The following is a 20,953-nucleotide window of genomic DNA, read 5'->3' on the forward strand; positions in this document are numbered from 1 at the left end:
GGATTGTCCTTTGATTTGTATAGGTGAGAGTGGGAAGATCGTCAACTCAACAAGCCTACCATTTTGGGGACAAGACCGAGTGGGAAGCTGGGAACATAATAATACAAGATGAATATCATTCCTTCTCGACTTTAGAGTAAGTAGAAGAGTGTTTCCTTAAGTTTTATCTCCAAGACTTGAACAAATGACCCTACCTTCTCACTGGCTCGAGAAGGGTTTCTATTTAATAATTGGACCATAGACAGGTTGTTCATTAGAGAAGCACCGTACGTAAGGATACAGAGGTAACCCAAGGGTAAAATGATAATTTAACCTAACTGGTGTTACGAATACTCGTGAAGGACTAACATATTGTTATTGGTCTATATCCGTGGACATAGAAATATATCTGTAGTGAGAAGAGTGCAGTTGTGGGTCTTTAATGAAGTGTGCCCATAGTTAGCGACTATTGATTAATTTGGTTAATGAGTTTAGCCAATTAATCTCATATCATTAGAGCTTCTAATATGTAGGTCCATGAGGTCCCTTTCCTAACTCATAAAGGGAATTGAGGTCACTATATCTTGAATTGAGTTTGAAATGTTCAAATTCACTTAGGAAAATAATATAATGTATAATGATACATTATAATATAAAGTTTATATTTTATTTATAATTTAAAATATAAACTTAACTTTGGATGTGATTCAAAATTAATTTATGGAGAATTAAATTTTTGAAAGTGTTCAAATATTAATTTAATATGAATTAGATTCATATTAAAACTATAGGATAAGATTAATATGTAGATGCACATTAAAACTATAGGTTATGAGAGAAATACATTTGAATATGATTCAATTGTAGGCTAAATTAAATATTTGATATTTAGTTTGGTAATTATTTGATTGGAGAATTAAATAATTATTTAATTTAATTAATATAATTAAACTTGATAATTAAATTAATTGAATTAAAACTATAGGTTATGTGAGCGATATTTCATTTAATATGATTTAAATAAAATCATTAGTTAATTTAAATTTAATGAATTATTAATTAATTGCTAACAATTTAATTAATTTAATTAATTAATTAAATAACTCCCACTAAGGGAGTTATCTGAAACGTGGGTTATCCCAGGTTCCCTTCATCTCTCTGTCCTATTGGTTAAGAGACCTGAAAAATGTTAGTTTTGAAAAAGAATTGCAATTTTTGAAACGCATAAAAGTTCTGTAGTTTTTTCTCTCCAACAATTCTCCACCCTCTTCCCATATTCGATTGGTTCCCACAAACCAAAATACCAAAAATTCTCAGAGAATAGGAGGAAAACCTTTTGGTGGTGTTGATTACAATCCCAAGGAGTTTTGGTGATTTCCAATCGAGGTTTCTACGAAAGTAAGTTTGTACTCCTTCTCTATAAAATTATTTTATGCATGTTTAACCTAGATTAATTTTATAGTAGGTTGTTCGTTTTTGGTCTTTGTAATGTTTTTGGTCTTTCTGAGTGTACTGGTATCTCACAATACCTAAATTAATAACAAGTAATGGTCTTGTAGTCTTTCGCTTCGTAAAGGCTTTCTACCTTACAATTAGTATCAGAGTCATCTCATAGAATTAATTTAGGTTTCTGAAATTTGCACTGGATTTTTGGTAGGATCAATTGCATTGTGAATGTAATTTTTGCGAATGAATGTTTATGGTAGTTTATGGCCATAGAATTTCATGTTTTTTTATTCGATCAAATTGTAAAGGCCTCTGCGTATTTGGACATTTAATCATATAATTCAAGTCTTCTGTAAGTCTGTGTCTAGAATTAAGGCAATATTCGATGAAGATGGAGACCATTTTTGGTCGAAAACCAAGAACAGCTGAAGAAACTATCTAGAATTGCATTCTAGTGTTAAAGCGGTGCAATGCTACTCATGGTGTTGCAACACTACAACAATGAATAATCATCTGGTGAGGGTGTTTGAGCTATAACACCTGGTCCTTAGTTTTAAGTATGAATATCCAGCTTTTCCTTGAATAATCATCAATTAGAATTAAGAAGTACCTTGCTCCACCAAGTGAGGGTGTTTCAGCTGGTCCCCAAAAACCTGAGTGAATATAAGCCAGAATTTATGATGCTCTATGCTTAGAATTTTGAAAAATCTGTCTATTTGCCTTCCCAATTACACAGAACTTACAAAATTTCATTTGAGCAGCCATGCCTTCTGGTAAAATTCCTTGTTTAGAAAGCTCTTGGAGGTCTTTAGCACTAATATGAGATAATCTCTTATGCCAAAGGTCACCTTCTGTGATAGACTTATCTTTTGCAATGCAAGTAGTGGGAGTCATTTGCACATTTCTTATAACATATACTCCATTTCTCTTTTCCCTTGTGAGAACTACCTTTGAATCTTTAATAATGTGCATCTTTCCACCTTGTCCTTAGTAGTTCCAGCCTATAGTGTCTAGCATTCTAATTGAAATCAGGTTTCTTTCCAGAGTTGGAACATGTCTCACGTTCCTCAAAAGTTTAGTGGTTCCATCTTCCAACTTCAAAGAGACCGAACCAATACCAACTATCTCACAAGAGTCATGATTTTCCTTGTAAACTTTACCACCATTCCACTCTCGATAGGTACAAAACCAGTCTTTGTTGGAGTCATGTGGTATGAATATCCAGAGTCCAATACCCAGTCCTAGGTGAACTGAGAATCACCACTGCCATTATTATTCTCAGTCACTACAAGAGCATCAAAGAAAGAAAAGGAATTTTCACCTATGGACATCTCATTTTGTTTTTCTTATTCTTTTCATTCTGTTTACGTTTAAAGGAGTACCAATCTTTCTTCCATTGACCATCTTTTTGTAGTAGGCATACTTGGGCTTAGACCTACCCTTTTCACCCTTCTCTTCTATGTGATGCTTATTATTCTTGGATTTGCCTTTAGCAAACAATCCTCCCTCACCCTGACTGGCTTTATTCAAACTTTGTAGCTCCATTTCTCTAGTTATGATGCCTGAAATGATAGTTTTTGTGGTGATGGAGTCTTGACCATACTTGAAAGTTGTTTTGACTTCCTTGTAGGGTTTTGGTAGTGAGTTTAGAAGGATGAAGGCTTTGTTCTCTTCTCCAACCTTCTCTCCAAAGTTCTTGAACTAAAAGGTTAGTTTCTTGAATTCATCAAGATTTTCAGAGAGAGTTTTGCCCGGATCCATCTTAAATGTAAAAGATCTCTCACGCAGATACATTTTGTTAAGCAGATCTTTTGAGACATATAGATCATTCAGCTTATTCCAAATCTTGAAATTAGATTCTTCATCAATAACTTGCCTAAGAACATTATCACTTAAATTAAGAATGATTGTCCCGTAGGCAGTAAACTCCAAGATTTCCCTATCTTCTTGTGTCATCGAGGCGGGTAGTTCTGATGGGTCTTCTAAAGCTTTTATAGCCTTTTGCTGGCCCAAGATTGCCTTAATCTTGACTTTCTATAACCCAAAGTCTAATTTTTCATCAAACTTATCAATTTCATATCTAGCAACAACCATTCTTGTTTAAACAAGATTTTTTTTCTTGATTGATGAAGTAGGCTCTGATGCCACTATTGCAATTTTTTTCACTTGCCAGTTAATGAAGTAGAGCACATGTATAACAAAGCCAGCTACATGTTAAGCAAGAGAAGAAGAAAATTGCATGCACTAGTAGAAGAGAAAAAAAAAAAAAAAAAAAAAAAAAAAAAAAAAAAAAAAAAAAAAAAAAAAAAAAAAAAAAAAAAACCTATTCAATCAATTTGAAACTAGAAACACAAGAAGAATAAAAAACGGAGAAGGGGAAGATAAAATAAGATTGGAGGAGATGAGAATCAAGAGACTACACACTGTTTATAGTGGTTCAGCAGAAATATGCCTACATCCGCTTTGAAGGAGAACTCAACTTTTATTAAACTTGAAGAATTCGGATGGAGGGAGAAGAATTACAGATAAGTTGCACTCTCACTCTCTTTTATCTAAATTTTTCTCTATCAAATGAGTCATAAAGAAGCGTATTTATATTTGATAGGTACAGAAAGTTTAAATACAAATTTATAAGTATATAACGGTTATATATTTATTTGTATATATGCAATATTATACATGATAGTACGCAAAATGTGTTTCAATTTTAGCTAGCTTATTAAAATAAATGCTTTTATGAGTTAATTTGCTTATACCGAGGATTCAAGCAATTTGAGCAATAATGATGATTTGGATGAGAAATTGGAGTGAATAAATCTTTGAAAACAATTTGGGGCATATCATAAAATAGAATGTTGTAGTCAAAATTCCCGAGATGACAACTTTTCGACACTATTTGAAGCACTCAACGATCTAAAATGCTGCAACCAAGTCTCAAGAAGCTTAGGGAAAGTTCTTTTTTTCCCCTTTTCTTTGTAGTTCTCTCTAGGATTTTTGTGCCCAAGTTCTAGTTTATTGATTCTGGATTGAGTTGTGACCCTCGTACTTTGATCATGGATATGTTGTTTTGATTTATTTAGTTGATTTAATTAAGGACTTTCGTTTTCCAGCAATCAATTGTTCAATTGTGTGCTTAATACCTTTATTTTCTTGGCCTTTTTTGATTCAAATTTTGACTCGAGGGTGTGAGATTTAAATAAAAAAGTAATTACATGACTAACTTTAAGTATAGTATTAAATTTTTGTCGACATGTTGATCTTCATCAATATTTTTAGATTTTCATGAGTTCAACATCGACGTTAGAGGTAAATCGATATTTTTATTATATCGCAGAAAAAATCCAAAAGAATATAAAAGAATAAGAAACAAAATGTAACTAGTATAATATAAATAGTAGGCATGCAGACTCATAAAGGGAGCGTTTAGGATTCCAAGTGAATTGAGTTGGGTGGACTTTTTAAGCCCACTCGGTGTTTATTTGACCGATAAAAAAAAAAAAAAAAAAAAAAAGTTTAATAACCCACTGTTTTACTCCCCAACATAACTCCCCTAAAAATGTGCATTTTTAATTACTCCCCTCTTAACTCTCCTCCGTGTTTCTCTCTCCCTCTTGTCCATCGCTTTACATTTCTTCCATCTTCTCTTTTCTTCATCCGTCTGGTTTGTCCTCTTTGTTTCCTCCGATTTTCTGTTCTTGCTCGATTTTCTCTTTTAACGTGATTTTTTTTTTAATACGTAGGTTTGTTGTAGATTCGAATAAGTGTCTTTTCCTCTTTTGTTTTCTTGGAGTTTTTTTTGGAGATTTTTCTTCATAGTTACTTTTTTTTTCCAAGTTTTTTTTTGGTTCAGATATACTTTTTTTGGAGTTTTTTTTTGTTCAGATTACTTTTTTTTTTGGAGTTTTTTTGTTTAGATTAACTTTTTTTTTTGGGGGAGTTTTTTTTGTTCAAAACTTCTTTTGGGAGTTTCTTGTTTAGATCTACTTTTTTTTTTTTTTTTTACTTCTTTGTTCATATTTACATTTTTTGGGATTCTTTTTGTGGGTTTGGATATGTCTTTTCCCCTTATTTTATTGTTTCGTGCATGTTAGATGTATAGGGTTTTCTTTGTTCAATAGATTTTTTGGCTTCTGATTTAAATGCTTCATAAATATTTTTTTTAAAAGTAGTTAGTAAACCATTTTTTTCAAAAAATTATTTAATAAATTAGTTTTAAAAGGAAAAGAAAAACTGTAAATAAAAATTATAGAAAATGGATTGGTAAATAAATTTTGAAAAAAACAGTAGGCAAACAACAGTTTTAAAAAATACTTTGATAAATACATTTTAAAAAAATGGTAAATAAATTAAAGAAAGTATATTTGGTAAATATAAATTTCAAAATATATTTGGTAAATAAGTTTCAAAAAAATATTTGGTAAATAATTTAAAAAAAAACGTTTATGGTAAAGAAGTTTCAAAAAGATGACCAGTATATAAATTAGAACGAAACTAGTTGGTAAATAGTTGGTAAATAAAATTAGAAAACAAATAGTTAGTAAATAGATTTTAAGAAATAATAGTGATAGATAAATTATTAAAAAAAAAACATGATTTGGGATTAAATTTTAAAAAACATAGTTGGTAAATAAAATGTAAAAAAAGAAAAAAGAATAGTTGGTAAATAAAATGTAAAAAAAGAAAAAAAATATTTGGTAAACATATGTTAGGTAAATTTAATGATCCCTTTTTAGGTCTAAGACAATGAGATATTTGTCAACCTAATTAACTATAAAGGTAGGTCTAACGAATCATTACCTATCGAGACTTGTTTAGGTTGAACGTAGCTATACTTAGAATTTGGCAACTAGAATATTCAATTATACAATTTATGTTTTTTTAAGATTATTGGGTGTCAATGTTTAGTGGTGAGTACTTATGCTTAGTTATATAGTCTGTTTGGTATATGTTTGTTGTTTAGAAATGAAGAAAAAAATGCTATGTAATTGAGTGTTCAAAAAATAGAGGGAAGATTTTGTGTTTAGTACATGAATACATTGAAAAGAATTTGTTGTGTTTTACAAATTGAAAAAAAAAAAAAAAAAAAGAGTTTTCTTTTTGCCATAAAAGGGTTAAGAAAATAGGTGTATAGTTGAAAATTAATCAATAGCAAAGAAAAAAAATGAAATAAAATAAAATACTTCATTTACAAAAACGGCATCATATACCCCAACTCAACTCAACTCTATACCTCAAACACAGATTTTCAAACTCAACTCAACTCAGCATCTTAAACTACAGACAACAATGTGGCAATTGCAAGGCTGTCAAAAAATAATAGTGAAATCAGGCCCATAGTCTACAAATACGAATTTTACAGGAAATGGCAAAATAACAAGCCCAACCCAATTGAAATAGTTTGATTGCTATTTCATACTGATTGTTATCCGATTCCTATTTCAAACTCATGGCTAATGATATTGATTTACTAGCTATATAATTGTTTAGTCATTATTTGATATAGATTATTCTCTTATTGTCAATTATATTGATTGCTATCTAATTGTTGTCTGACCACTATATGATCCTGCTTATCAATGATATTGATTTCTATCTTATTGTTGTTTGATTACTATCTGATATTGACTGCCAATGATATCAATTACCATCTTATTACTATTTGATGACAATTACTATTTATTTGCTTTCCATTTGGCTTGAGATGTAATTAAAAAAAAGCAATAATAGTTGGTAGCTTATGATATTCTCTTTTGATTACCTTTGCTTTTTCGATCACATAGTTAGTATTGATATTACCTTCTGATTGCTCATTGATTCTCATCTAATTACCTTTTATTTTTTATATTAGTTAGTAGTTTTTTATAGGATTGTTTTTAAATATAGAAAAATGAACAAAATTTTATAACTATCAATGATAGATGATTCTATCAGTGTCTTTCAATAATTTTATCATTTAAAATAATTTTCCTTTTTTATAACTATTTGATTCCTTCTAATTGATATTTGATTATCTTATTATTGATATTGTAATCTGATTGCTCTCTCACCTTCCATTTTTGTCATTTGGATAGTAATTTATGATATTGCCAATTATCTTCTCTTTTTTCTCTCTCTCTCTCTCAGCAATTACATAGAAATCACAAAAGACTCGGTCATTTACAATTCAAATTGATGGGAAAACTGTGTTTTTAATTACTATGTTTAGACTCTAAAGAGGGAAACTAAGTCACTACGAAGATTTCCATTAGCCCAATGGCATTTTGAAAACAAGAATTATATTTCCAACAGTGAGCTTGAGGGAATTGTCGATGGATTTCATGATTTTAGTATCTAACCAGTGGCAGTTGTTGATGTAAGATTCAAGAATAAATGGCAGCAAATAAAAACGATAACAATTAAAATAAACATGTAAATATTTGGACATATAATGCATTTACACGCTTTTTCCCAATTCAGTGATGGGAGCTTCATGAAATTTCTAGTCTCTATGATTGCATCATGAAAATGTTGCAAACAAATGAAAACATCAAATATACATGGCATCTCTGGATCCTTGGTTGTCTGAACAAAATCCAACCTGTTCACCAATCTTTGGGGTATTCTAAAACAGAAGATGGTGTGCCATTGGGGTAGAGATTTGACTGAAAAGAAGAAAAAATGGTTTTTGAAAAGAAAAAAGGGAATAAACAAATGAATTCATAACGTTGTAATTTATCATTAGACATTATTATCATAAATACTTGACCTTCAAATAGTTCGGCAAAGCGTCAAAATTCTAACCTTTAAACATCCTTTGGGTGATCAAAGATGATTGATTTCTCCTTCTGGCATCACAGAAACTGCTGGATGTAGTCCAGAGTAGCTTAAGCGATGGCAGATATGATATCGTCTGCCTCAACTTTAAGCTTAAGATATTAAAAGAAAAGGGGAAAAAAGAAAAAGAAGAAAAAAGAACAATGTAAGGCATATCGACAAGATAATTGTACATAGCAACAAGAGCCGACCATTAAAGTACAATATACCAGCTTCAGATGATTCAACAAAGCACCATGCAATAGGTTTCTCAGCTTCTCACAAGCATCTACCATGTGACCTGACCGGATCAATTCATCTATTTTGCACCATAAGTATTGAACGGCATTGTAGGGGAAGCAAACAGAGAATGGTCTTTTTCTGTTAATTAAGTCTGCTGGTGGCTGCAGAAAGTTGGAACATGATTCAGTATGTGGCCCACGGAATCTAAAATTCATTAGAAAATGTTCAAACTTGAAAGAAAGATTTCATTTATATTTCAATTTATACAGTCAATGTTAGATCATATGTTAGGATCTCGATTTGAATTTATCACTAGATATTATTTATCTAATAAATGCTTCATACAAGGTCCATGGTTAAACAATCGTTCTTCAAAGAGTTCATTTAAAGACTATTACTCAAATTGTTATTCAAGTAACAAATGAAAGAGATTTCTTCGGCTAGATGGGGTCTTTCAATTACGCATAGAAATAAAAGAGACTCAATATGTTGATTATCAACAAAATTTTGATATATATTTGATTTATCTTGCTTATTTCGTTTCTTCAATGAAAAACTTTGTTTCCTTTTGTTTTTTTTTAAAAAAATTGAGATATAAAAATCAACACACGAATTACCATTGATGCAAATGATTCCATGCATTCAAGCAACAGATGTGTAGCCTCTGTATATCGACCATATTCAACATATAGTCGAAACAACGATGCTGGATTTGATTCTTCACCAGTCATCCCCCATGTCTTTGCCCTTCTACCATCCTGCCATAATATTGTCAGATGAGTTGATCAAGGAAGATGGCACAAAGAAAATAGAAACATGGTACAATCAAGAAAAGGGAAAATATATTCAAGAATTGTGGAATTTGAAAGGTGAATTTGAACATAGCAATTCCATCCATGCTCAATTTTTTCATAGTTCTTATCATGATCTACGTTGGTATTCTTATTTTTAATCCCCACAGGATTCATTTACTTGTGTAACATAAGTCAAGTGCCTTGGACATGCAGACCATTATGGTTGATGGCCAAGGCTAATGGCAAGAGCTGGGGAGATATAGTAACCGAGTCCTAGTTTTCATAAGCCAAACATTTATAAAAGGTTTCATGATAAAAGTGAGTATATTGATACTGGAACAACAAGAATTCATAAATGTGAAAACGGAAACATATTTATGAAATTGGAGAATTTGGATTTTGTTTTATGTTTTCAAATTTACTAATTTTAGACAATCTTGATTCTATATTTTAAAACCGTCTTTGGATTCTGTGATCGGACAAAGTCTGAAAGTATTTTTTTATATTTTTGGTGTATCCAGAAACTTAAAATGCATAATCATATTAAAAATAGATAAAAACATTTAGAAATATAGTATTTCATATATAAAGTCAACTTTTTTAAAATTAAAATATGTATTGTGTAGTGTTATAAATTATATGATATACAAAATAATAATTATACAAATTTCTTAACATAAGACATGTTCATAAATAATTTAATAATAGTTTATATTCAATCTAATATTTAGTAGGTAACTACAACTAGTTTTATGATTTATAAATATATTATAAACACATATAAGACGATTAAATTAGAATTCAATTTAATCAATTGTCATATTTTGTTTTGGGATGTGATGGGTGCTATGGGTGATTAGGGTGCTATGGGTGTGGCAACTAGAGATAACCAGGCGCACCTACTGATCCATAGTTCTAGTTCTTGTTATTTCGTTGTTTCTTTGTAATTCGAGTATTAGTTTCTTTTCATTTCATCAATAAAAGTTGCTTCCCTTTCAAAAAAAAAAAATAATAAGAACCCAATTTATGAATCTGCTGCCAAAAACATCTCTGAAAATATAAAATACAACTCTATTTTCATTGAATCCCTTGTTTTAAAATTTTTGTATTTAAATTTCCTACCAAGCAGACTCTCATGGATTTGACCTTTTTACTGCTGTAAATTTAAACACCATTTTACTAATTATAGTCTTTCCTCACTTTGTTTAAATTGAAGAACTTTCTTGTTATCCATTATGGTGCTGCGAGTCTACTAACTTCCTTTTCCATTTGAAACATCAATTCTTCCAAAAAAATGTGGGACACTGCCCGAAGTTCCATCCAAGAGCCCTGTCTCTCCAATCGAATGTCTTACCATTCGTATATTAATCTTTTTTTTTATATATATATAAAGCTTATATTTGTAAGTTCATCTCTCTAATGATTACCAATTATCTCCTCGTGTTTTAAATACCAAGTTTTACCCATCATTCCTCAAGTTAAACAAGAAATGCACTATAGGACAAAAGACAGCTAAGATTTTATCCGGCAAAAATGAATTAAATAAACAAGTGGCAAAAACTTGGGAAAAACCTTAAACATAAGAACCAGCCAAATAGGCAATTCCATCTGGGAGTCCAACCGGAGAAGTGTTTCTGCAACAACAAGAGGCAATCTAGCGTTGAAACCTTTATATTTTTCCTGAAAGTTGTTAATTTAAATGATTAAGATACAGAAAGTTATAAGTAGTAAATATAGAGTAGATAAAGGTGACAATATACAAACAGGAGCTCTAGACAACAAGAAATGGTGTAAAAATGCCAAGTTTCTTTAGTAAACACAACTTAATAAACAATAGGCGTCCAGTATTTACCAAAGAGAAGAGAGAAAAACAGGGTGAAAATGCATGAATATGTCGTCTGAACTGTTAAATGAAATCAGAATTATTCATTATATAAACTAATACAAAGAGACAGAGTGCATTTTTGGTGTAGAGAGTTGTGTTGAGTTGAGTTGGTAATAATTGTTTGTGTGGAGTGCAAGGTTGAGTTGTGTTAGTTTAGGAAGTCTGTATTTAGAGTGCAGGGTTGAATTGAGTTATGGGTATTTGGTGCTATTATTTGTAACCTAACAAATTTTTTTTTTAAATAGAAATAGAACTTTTCATTGGTGAAATAAAAAGAGTCTAATGCTCAAAATACAGTGAAACAAAAGAGCAAAAATACATGAATCATAGAATCTTCATATCAGCAGGTGTACCTAGATATCTCAACTAGGTTAACACATCCATGGCACCCCATCACATCCCAATACAAATGAAATCCTCTTCAGTATCTCGACAACATGATTACATAGAAAATAAAAGCATTCCTATTAAGACAAATATCCTGAATAGAGTAATTAGCCAAAGACTTTGATTGGGAACTCCATAAAGATGCTAGTAGACGAGTAGAACCAAAACAATCTGTCCACTCCGAAGCCTTGTCAAACTCACAATGTATGTCTTTCTAATGGGGCTTTTTTTGTGCTTAATTTTTTGTTCCACCATTCCACTACACACAATACTTTCCCAAATGTTTAACATTCATTTGAGATGTAAACTCAATAAATAAAAATATATTTTACAATTTTCTGTATGTAACTATTGCACACGATTTAAACAAAATACTATTATTTATATAATCAACCACCCTAGTACTGTAACGGTCGTGAAACATATGAGTTAAACATGCACAAAAGAACAAGATTTTGCCTATCTTGGCATTCCCTTGGAGGCAATCAAAGAAAATAAGCTTTTGGGACACTTTACTGGACAAATTTGCCAACCGTTTGGACAAATGAAGAAATCTAACTCTCTTGAAAGGCAGTCATTTGACTCTTCTCCAATTCATGATGAATACCCTCCCAATCTCGTATTTCTCGATTTTAAAAGCCCATAAAGGATCACTAATGTGATGGATAAAATGACTAGAAACTTCTTCTGGACGGGGGGTGGCTGTTTGACTCTTGTCCAATCAGTGATGACTGATGAATAGCCTCCCGATCTACCATTTCTCGATTTCAATGTTTCCGCAGTCAAAACCATTTTGAATACCCATAATACAAGATGTGGCAGAAACAACTGCCAAAGAAACCATCCCAGATGCATAAACTGGTGCCAAAAATGGAATTTCCATTGCAACTACGATAGCAGTAATGACGTGGAAAAGTCAAAATCAAAGGAGAACTTGAATGTAGCCTAAAATGATAAAAGGAGAATTTCTCCAAGAATCAAATCAAAGTCTTTATTATGAATTAAAAATTGTCAATACAAGAAGACAATCTCTCTATAATCAAAGAAACTAATCCTAATCCTAATAAACCAAGGAAACTAATCCTAATTCTAATCAATCATGGAAGCTAATCCTAATAATCAATTAAAGATTTGACCATAATATCCTAATTTACTCTAATCCTACCACATCAAGTAACAATCACCCTCTTCAACGCTACTTGAACATCCACCATTTTTACCACTCCTTCCATTTTTTCTTCCATAGTTATGCTTAACGATCAAAAAAAAAAAAAAATCCCTTCCTTTGAAATATGGAGGTCTCGGATGCAGTGCTTTTCAACAACAGAATACTGTCTAACTTCTAAAGTGGTTGTAGAAATTTACATGAGGAAAATTCTGTGGAGAATTGTCCTTTCAAGTATTTTATGGGGAAGACACCAGGAGTTGGAAAATTTTAAATCTTAAGGGGACTGAGACTGTTAAATGCAAACTTTGGTTTGATATTGCAACAGTAGCACAGCTTCTTTTTTGGTTTTTACATTTTAAAGCCAATAAAGACAATAGGTATCAGTTTCAGGAAGGATAGTTGGCTGGATGATATTCCTCTTTGAGAGACCTTCCCTGACCCTTTTCCTATTTTCATGAAAAAGGATGCCACTATAGCTGACTGCAGAAGCAAATGTCTGGGATATTGGCCTTAGATAGAAGGGCCTTGCAGATTGGGTAGTGGAAAGCTGGATTAGTTGATTGTTTTATTATTCAAAGTTTAAAAGTTTTCTACGTGATCCTTTGTGGTGTCTTGTGGAAAGAGGTGGTTAATCTACGATGTCAAGCTACTGCTGTATTTTGAGTGGCTGTTCAACTGATTAAAAGGGCTGGCTTTGCTTTGTTGCATCTAAGGAGGCTTTCTTATGTCTGAAATTAGTCTATTCATGGGAGTTTCTGGAACAGTGCAGGTCATTAGAGTCGAAATACCTAGTCATTCTCCTGAGGGGAAAAAGTTGCTGCTGGACAATATCTCTTCCTGGTGTTTTTGCTTGAGAACAAAGCATGTCAGCTTGTTTTGGCTTCATTTTGAAGCTTCTCTCGTTGTCAAAGCTCTAATAAACCATAGAGTTGTGCAAGACTTGCCTTTGATGGAAGTTTTATTCGGTTGGAATGATCTTTTTGTCTCAAAATTTTTGTAGTGTTGAAGCAGGTTTTTTGAAGTTCTGATTTTTTTTCACTACTTTGTATTGTCCTTGCTACACATGGTTGTTCTCATAGTTTCGGTGTTCTCTACTTTTTTTTTCAGTGTTCATGGTTGTTCACGAAGTTTAAATTTCAGTAGTTTTTGTTCAAGAGAAAATTTGCTCCGATATGGGATGTATTTGACTGTAATTGCTTTTCTTTTCTGGCTTTGTCTAGTTATCTTGGTTGTACTTTCGTTATTTTGCTTATTTTGTTTCTTTGTATTTAGAGCATTAGACTCTTTTCATTATATCAATAAAAAAAAGCTTTGTTTCCTTTTTTTTTTTAAAAAAAAAAAAAAAAAAAAGAAAAAAAGAAAAAAAGAGAGATAGGGTGAAGAAGCAGATAGTGTTCCTGAGGTCGGAATCTGAGCTATGATGTCTCTCTATCCACTCCTCCTCCCCCATCTCCCTTCCCCAACCTGCCCTACCCTCCCTACCACCACACCATGTTTCCTGAACACTGCTCCTTCCTCCGATGGCCGGAAAACGAACATCCTTCACCTTCGATCGCAAAACCTTCTCCATTGCCCCAGACCATCGCACCCAAAGCCGCACAATTCGGATTACAGAACAACAACGTGACCGCTCATTTTCCATTAACCTTCAGCCTCCAAATCTACACTGGCTTTCTTCTACCCTGAAACAATTCATCGACTTCCCCTTGAACCAGAAGTTTTTCAAGGAAGATCACTTGGATGGCCATGTACTTTGGTTGAAAAGTTATCCAACAGAAGAGGACATTTTGCAGAGATTACAAAGCTGGAAAACAATGGGGGCTGCAACAAACTGATCGTCCCACTCAGGGAAAATAGAAGAGGATGGAAACTATTTATAGACTTGCTCTCCAACGGTGTTTTACAGAAATAAAGTCTTTAAACAACATTTACCTTGCCAGATCGACCACCACCAACCAACCATTAACTGCACCAACATACAAATCGATCATTGAGGAGAGCATTAATGACCACCACCAGGAAGGGCAGACACCAAAGGATCAGCCATATCGAGCTTCTCAGTACAAATTTGCAACCTTGCACATGTTGGCTGTTGTTCTCCCTTTTAGAAGCTCTTTTCATGATGAATGGTTCGACATCCAAGAGGCTCTCAGAGAAAATATGAGTGGGAAATGTACCATTAGCTCCCTCCAAGTCAATAGAGGCCATTCTGAATTGTGAAAGCAGAGAACAAGCTATACAACTGGCCCAGGATCATGGATGGCAATCCATCAGAGGCTTCAAGGTCAAGTTTGCCGCTTGGGACCATGCTACCCTCTTAGCTGAGAAGAAAGTCACATTTATGGTGGTTGGATAAAAGTGAAACATCTCTCGATCGACCTTTGGTCCATTGAAACATTTGAGTTCATCGACACAACTTGTGGAGGTCTCTGTGATATTACTAAAAAGACCCTTACTCATCTAGATATGATGGAGGTTTGCTTGAAAGTGAAGGAGAACCAATCGGGGTTTTCTCCCAGCCACTGTACATCTTCCCACTTCATCATCGAGGACATTATCTGTTGAGATAGACCCCTTTTTTCAGCCGGATAATCATGTGGGTTTCATCGTCGGGGTCCATGGTTACCGTACCAAGAAGCTCACGTGTCGAGTTGCAAAGGGTGAAGTCTTCGACAATACCAAAGCAACGCACCCTGATCAATCTGATCAATAGCCTGACCTGCAAAATTCTGCAGACCTACCATCATCCTCTCTAAACCAAAAACATAACCCCCCTTTACCCAACAAACAAAAACCCTTCCGTCACTCAACGTATCTCCAAAAACCCTACTTATCGAATCTGAGCCAACACCCGACCCAAACCCCGACCCAAAACGCATTTCACACCCGACTCCCGTCCCCAATAACCTCAATTTATCCATCGGACCCAATCTTCCCAGCCCATGCACTTGATCACCTAATAAGTCCACACCTAGCCGACCATTGCCAATTATTATAGAACCCAATTGCAAGCCCAACTTCTCCCCTGTACCTTCGACTATTTTAACCCACCTACTTTACCCAATATTCAGATTATCCAACAACCCACCTCCTGCAATCTTCTCGGACATAAAGGTGATGGTCATCAACGGTAAAAAGACTTTTCTCCACAAAGGCACTCGGCAAACGATTGGGATGACGACCATAGATCATCAATCTGAATGGGAGGAGCAGGCATCCAGCCCTTATCCAAGCAAAGCTAGAGAAAGTGGTAAGTCGAATTCAAAAGCTGCAAGACTCCAAAGGGAGTTAAAAAACCTAGCATCCCCCATCAATTACAATAGGGAGTCTTTACACCCTGTATTAAAGGGGTTGCCTGTTCCTGAATGATTATTCTGTCATGGAATGTCTGAGGCCTTTGCTCGAGGAAGAAAAGAGCAACAATCAAAAACCTAATTAACACGACCAATGCCACCTTTGTTATTCTACAAGAAACGAAGAGACCTAATATTGATCAGAGATTTATCAAATCCATCTGCCGTTCTCGTCACGTCGCTTGAGCCTCTTTGGATCCTTGTTCGCCTCTTTGGATCCTTGTTCGCCTTTTTGGATCCAGTGAACCACGCTGGTGGTATCCTTATAATGTGGAATGACCCTTTTACCAATGTTGACGATGTCATTGTAGGTAACCACTCCCTCTCCATTTGGATTTCCCTCGTGGATGGTTACACTTTTTGGTTGATAGGAGTATATGAGCCATCCAAAGCTAAAGATAGGGAACACTTGTGGAAAGAGCTATACGACCTCTCCTTACTGTGCACTAAGAATTGGATCATTGGAGGAGACTTCAATGTGTCAAGATGGTCTTCCGAAAAATCGAGTGGCAAGCCAAGAACTGCTAGTATGGATCTCTTCAACAAATTTATCGATGATTTCTCACTCATTGGTCCTCCCCTATCAAATGGTAAAGTATACTTGGTCCAATTTTAAAACTCCTCTGGTGATGACACTTGTTAATTGGTTTCTAATATTTGGATCTTGTACTGATAAGTTCACTAGTGGCATTGTTAAGCGGCTCCCTCGACCAACCTCTAATCACTACCCGATTCACTTGTCCCACGGTATACAACAACGGGGTCCTAGTTATTTCAAATTCAAAAACATGAGGATGGAGTCCTTTACCAATGTGCTATCAAATTGGTGGCAGCAAAACAGGATCAATGGATGGCTGGCCATGGTTTCCTTCAAAAGTTGAAAAACCTCAAAAAGATCTTGAAGACTTAGAACAGAGATGTTTTTGGATGCTCTCATACCAAAAAGGCAGACTTGATTAATGAATTGAGTAGATTAGATGACTATAAAGAGGCTCTCAGCCTTGATCAAGCTGCACAACACCGAAGGACATCTATTAAAGTTGAGCTCATAGACCTTTCATTCTCTGAGGATATCAGTTGGAGGCAAAAATGTAAGAACAAATGGACCGAGGATGGCGACGATTACAGCAGATTATTTCATAAATATATGTCCTACAGAAAAAGAAAGAGCATAATTGTTGAGATCCTATCGAAACATGGCCAGAGTCTTCTTGATGACAATGAGATAAAGGCTGAATTTCATGATTTCTATGGAGATCTTTACACTAAGAAGCATGGAAACAGAAACCTCCCACCATTGGAGATTTGGCACACTGTTTCTGAGTTGGGGACTAACAAATCCCTGGGCCCAGATGGATTCACAACAGAGTTCTTTAAAAAGCATTGGAACATCCTTAAGGATGACATCAAAAGGGTGTTCCAAGACTTTTTTGAGAAAGCCATAATCAATGGCAACCTCAACGAGACATATGTTTAATTGCAAAAAAGATTTATGCTAAAAGTGTTGGGGATTATAGACCGATAAGCCTCATCACTTGCCTATACAAAATTATTTCAAGGGCTTTATTAGAAAGACTCAAGAAAGTCCTACCCGATACTATTACCAAGAATCAACTTGCCTTTGTGGCTGGTCGACAGATAATTGATGCCTCCTTGATTGCAAATGAATTGATTGATCTCCGCATTAGAACCAAAGCCAACAGTTTGGTTATAAAGTTGGATGTTGAGAAAGCATTTGATATGGTTAATTGGGAGTTCCTTGACAAAATCTTAGCTGCAAAAAAATTTGGGACACTTGGAGGAAATGGATTATGGGTTGTATCTCATCTACAAACTATTCTATCATTATAAATGGCAGACTAGAGGGGAAATCAAGGCATCCCATGGCCTCCGTTAGGGAGACCCCCTCTCCCCTTTCTTATTCACCTTGGTGGTCGATTGCCTTAGCCAAATGCTCACTATTGGAATGAAAGCAGGCTTGATCGAAGGATTTGCGGTCAGAAACTCTAGTATCAACATCAATCATTAGCAATTTGCAGACAATACCATTCTTTTTACAACCCACGATGATGCAAAAATGGCAATCCTGTTTATCATTATTGGATCCTTCGAACAAGCTTTTGGTCTTCACATCAACCATGCCAAATCCGAGATTTTGCGCATACACTTAGATAATGCCTCTGTAAGCACTCTGGCAGCTGCATACGGATGCAAGATAGATTGTTGGCCATCTACATACCTTGGTTTACCATTAGGTGGGAAGCCATCTTCTATCGGATTTTGAGAACCTATCATTGGAAAGGTTGAGAGACGTCTCAATAACTGGAATGGCACATATGTCTCAAATGGTGAAAGGCTTACTTTGATCCGAGCCACTCTCAGCAACCTCCCCACATATTACCTATCTTTATTCAAGATCTCATCCATGGCGAGCAAGCGGATTGAGAAACTATACAGGCATTTTTTGTGGCATGGTCACAAGGAAAAAGAGGTATCCATTCAATTGGATGGGATATTGTTCGACTTCCCATATCTGAGGGAGGCCTTGGCGTGACTGATCTGAGAAAATGAAACAATGGCCTTTAAGCCAAATGGATTTGAAGATACCATGCCGAGAAGGATGCTCTTTGGAGAAACGTCATTGATGCAAAATACGATTCTCCCTTACAACCAAAAAATAGGCTCCTAAAAATTTTCAAAGGGCCATGGACTCACATTGTCAAGCTGAGTAATCTCATCCTTGATAACATTGTTCATGTGATGGGTAATGGTTGTAATACTCGTTTTTGGACAAACACATGGGCGGGCACTCTTCCTCTTAAAAGTGCATTCCCGAGATTATTTGCCCTCTCATACCACAAGGAAGCCTCTATTGCACATTGTTGGAACCAAGGTCACCAAGCATAGGACCTTGGAGTGAGACATCACTTACAAGAGGCCAAGATTGATGAATGGACTACTATGTCCACCTTGCTCTTGCCCCCAGCCAACCCCAATGTCAATGACACTTGGAGATGGAATCTAGATAAAACCGATAGAATTTCTATAAAATCGCTCACATAACATATTGCATCCAAAGGTCTTAAACAGAACACATTTCTCTACAAGAATATTTGGAGAGGCCCCATCCCAAAAAAAATCCATTTCTTCCTATGGGAAGTCGATCATGGGAGCATTAACATGGCGGATGTTCTCCTTGAGAAGGCCCCTTGGATCTCATCGACTCCAAATTGGTGTGTTCTTTGCCATCATAGTAGCAAACCTATTATGCATGTTGGAATTTCTATATTTGTATATGAATATTTTTTCCTTTATTGTCTTTATGTTTATTTTTTCCTTTATTGTCTTTATTCTTTCCATATTTGTAAAAGGTCTTTCTCCTATATAAGAAGACCTAATCTGCACATATTGAATAAAAGAAAAAGGAGATTAATATTTCTATTCCTCCAATTTCTACAATGCATATATTGGTCTTTTGTGATTTCGCTCAATCCTTTTGGGAAAGAATGCTCCATTACTTCAACTATCAATTGGTCTTTCCTAACAACCCCCTCACTTTACTGAATTCATTGCTTTTTGGCCATCCGTTCAAAGCTAAAAAGGAGATATTGTGGACATTCATCATTAAAGCCTTCCTTTGGCTCATATGGAATGAGCAGAACAACTGGATCTTTGAAGAAAAGTGTCGAACTTCACACACTTCTTTGATCATCTCTTGTATACAGCTCTTACTTGGTGTAAATTCACCCCACACTTTTGTGATTACAATCTTGCATCTCTTATTACACAATGGAATTCTATTATGTAATTTCTCATGGCTTTTGCACCTTTTTGTATTTTCATATCATCAATGAAATTATTCGGAATGTATCCCATCCAAAAAAAAAGAGTGACAGATAGTGTTCTATGATCTCTTGAAGCGGTGGAAGGTTTTCTATCAAATTGCTTTCCTAGAGCTAACTAAGACATCCCAAAAAATTAAATCATCGTTAATTACTAATGGAAATTCAAGTGTTCTAGGATGGTTAAATTTTTCCTTTGCGGTGGCCCATGGAGGTTTAAATACCCAAGACATGATTTAGAGAAAATTCAGAAATTGGTCCTTCTTCCCCTCTTCTTGCTGCCTTTGTCTCAACACAAACAACATCATAGACAATTTGCTTCTTCATTGTTCGTTCATGGGTAGTTGTTGGCTTTTTCTTAGATATGTTTGATGTTAGTGGGTGTTTGCCGAAATGTATCGATGATTGGTTGTGGAGGTCTTCTCCTTTTGCAATTGTTCCAAACAAGCCACAATTTTGTGGAATTGTGGCACTAGGGCTTCACTGTGGCATATTTGGCTGGAAAGAAACTAGCAAGTCTTCGAAGATAAGTCATCTTCTCTTGATTGAGATTTTTTGTCAAAATGTATAAATAACTTCCCCTAGGTGAAGTTATATTACCTTTCCACGATTGTGAACTAGAAAGCATTGTTATAGTTCTTTGGGGAGGGGCTAATTTCTACCTTTAGCCCCTAGCCTGTTCTCTCTCTTTTTTCTTAATCCAACATTGTTTCTTATATAAATAATAATAATAAATAAATAAGTAAATAATAAACCAAGGAAAAATGAAGAATAATCAAAATTAAGAGTTTGGCTTTGCAATTTTCAACCCCATGCATCCTAACACATCCCATGTCACGACACAAGTGAGAACACATGAGTCCATTCCAAGCATCATACTTCACAGCACTCTAATGTAGTAAGGTCTAAGATCCTTATAGGGCAGATATTGTTGTAATCTGGATGGGGGGATACATTTATTTGCGTTATTCAGGAAGCAAGGAGAGAAATATATTTCTTTACTGTTCTCGAAGAATAGATGTAATTAGGAGCGATCAAATGGTTTTCTTCTTCTTTTTTTTTTT

At 34.5% G+C, this 20,953-nt stretch overlaps 1 protein-coding gene across 4 annotated transcripts in view; it reads right to left on the reverse strand.

Annotated features, from left to right (window-relative positions):
• Window positions 1-7,820: 7,820 nt before the first annotated feature.
• The window catches only part of LOC120092859 (nuclear pore complex protein NUP160), a 52,681-nt gene continuing 39,548 nt past the window's right edge, over window positions 7,821-20,953 (reverse strand). For 3 of the 4 annotated variants that reach the window (XM_039051090.1, XM_039051089.1, XM_039051088.1), the window contains exons 24-28: window positions 10,827-10,934; window positions 9,078-9,218; window positions 8,448-8,621; window positions 8,206-8,330; window positions 7,821-8,066 (exon numbers count right to left, since the gene is read on the reverse strand). In XM_039051090.1, the coding sequence (XP_038907018.1) occupies window positions 8,289-8,330; window positions 8,448-8,621; window positions 9,078-9,218; window positions 10,827-10,934 (465 nt within the window). In that variant the 3' untranslated portion in view covers window positions 7,821-8,066; window positions 8,206-8,288. Of the gene's footprint in view, window positions 8,067-8,205; window positions 8,331-8,447; window positions 8,622-9,077; window positions 9,219-10,826; window positions 10,935-20,953 lie in introns of those variants that run through there. The other variant, XM_039051091.1, reaches the window with a different exon arrangement.

This window comes from Benincasa hispida, chromosome 12 (genome assembly GCF_009727055.1).
Source record: "Benincasa hispida cultivar B227 chromosome 12, ASM972705v1, whole genome shotgun sequence".
In the NCBI taxonomy this organism is placed as follows: Eukaryota; Viridiplantae; Streptophyta; class Magnoliopsida; order Cucurbitales; family Cucurbitaceae; genus Benincasa; species Benincasa hispida.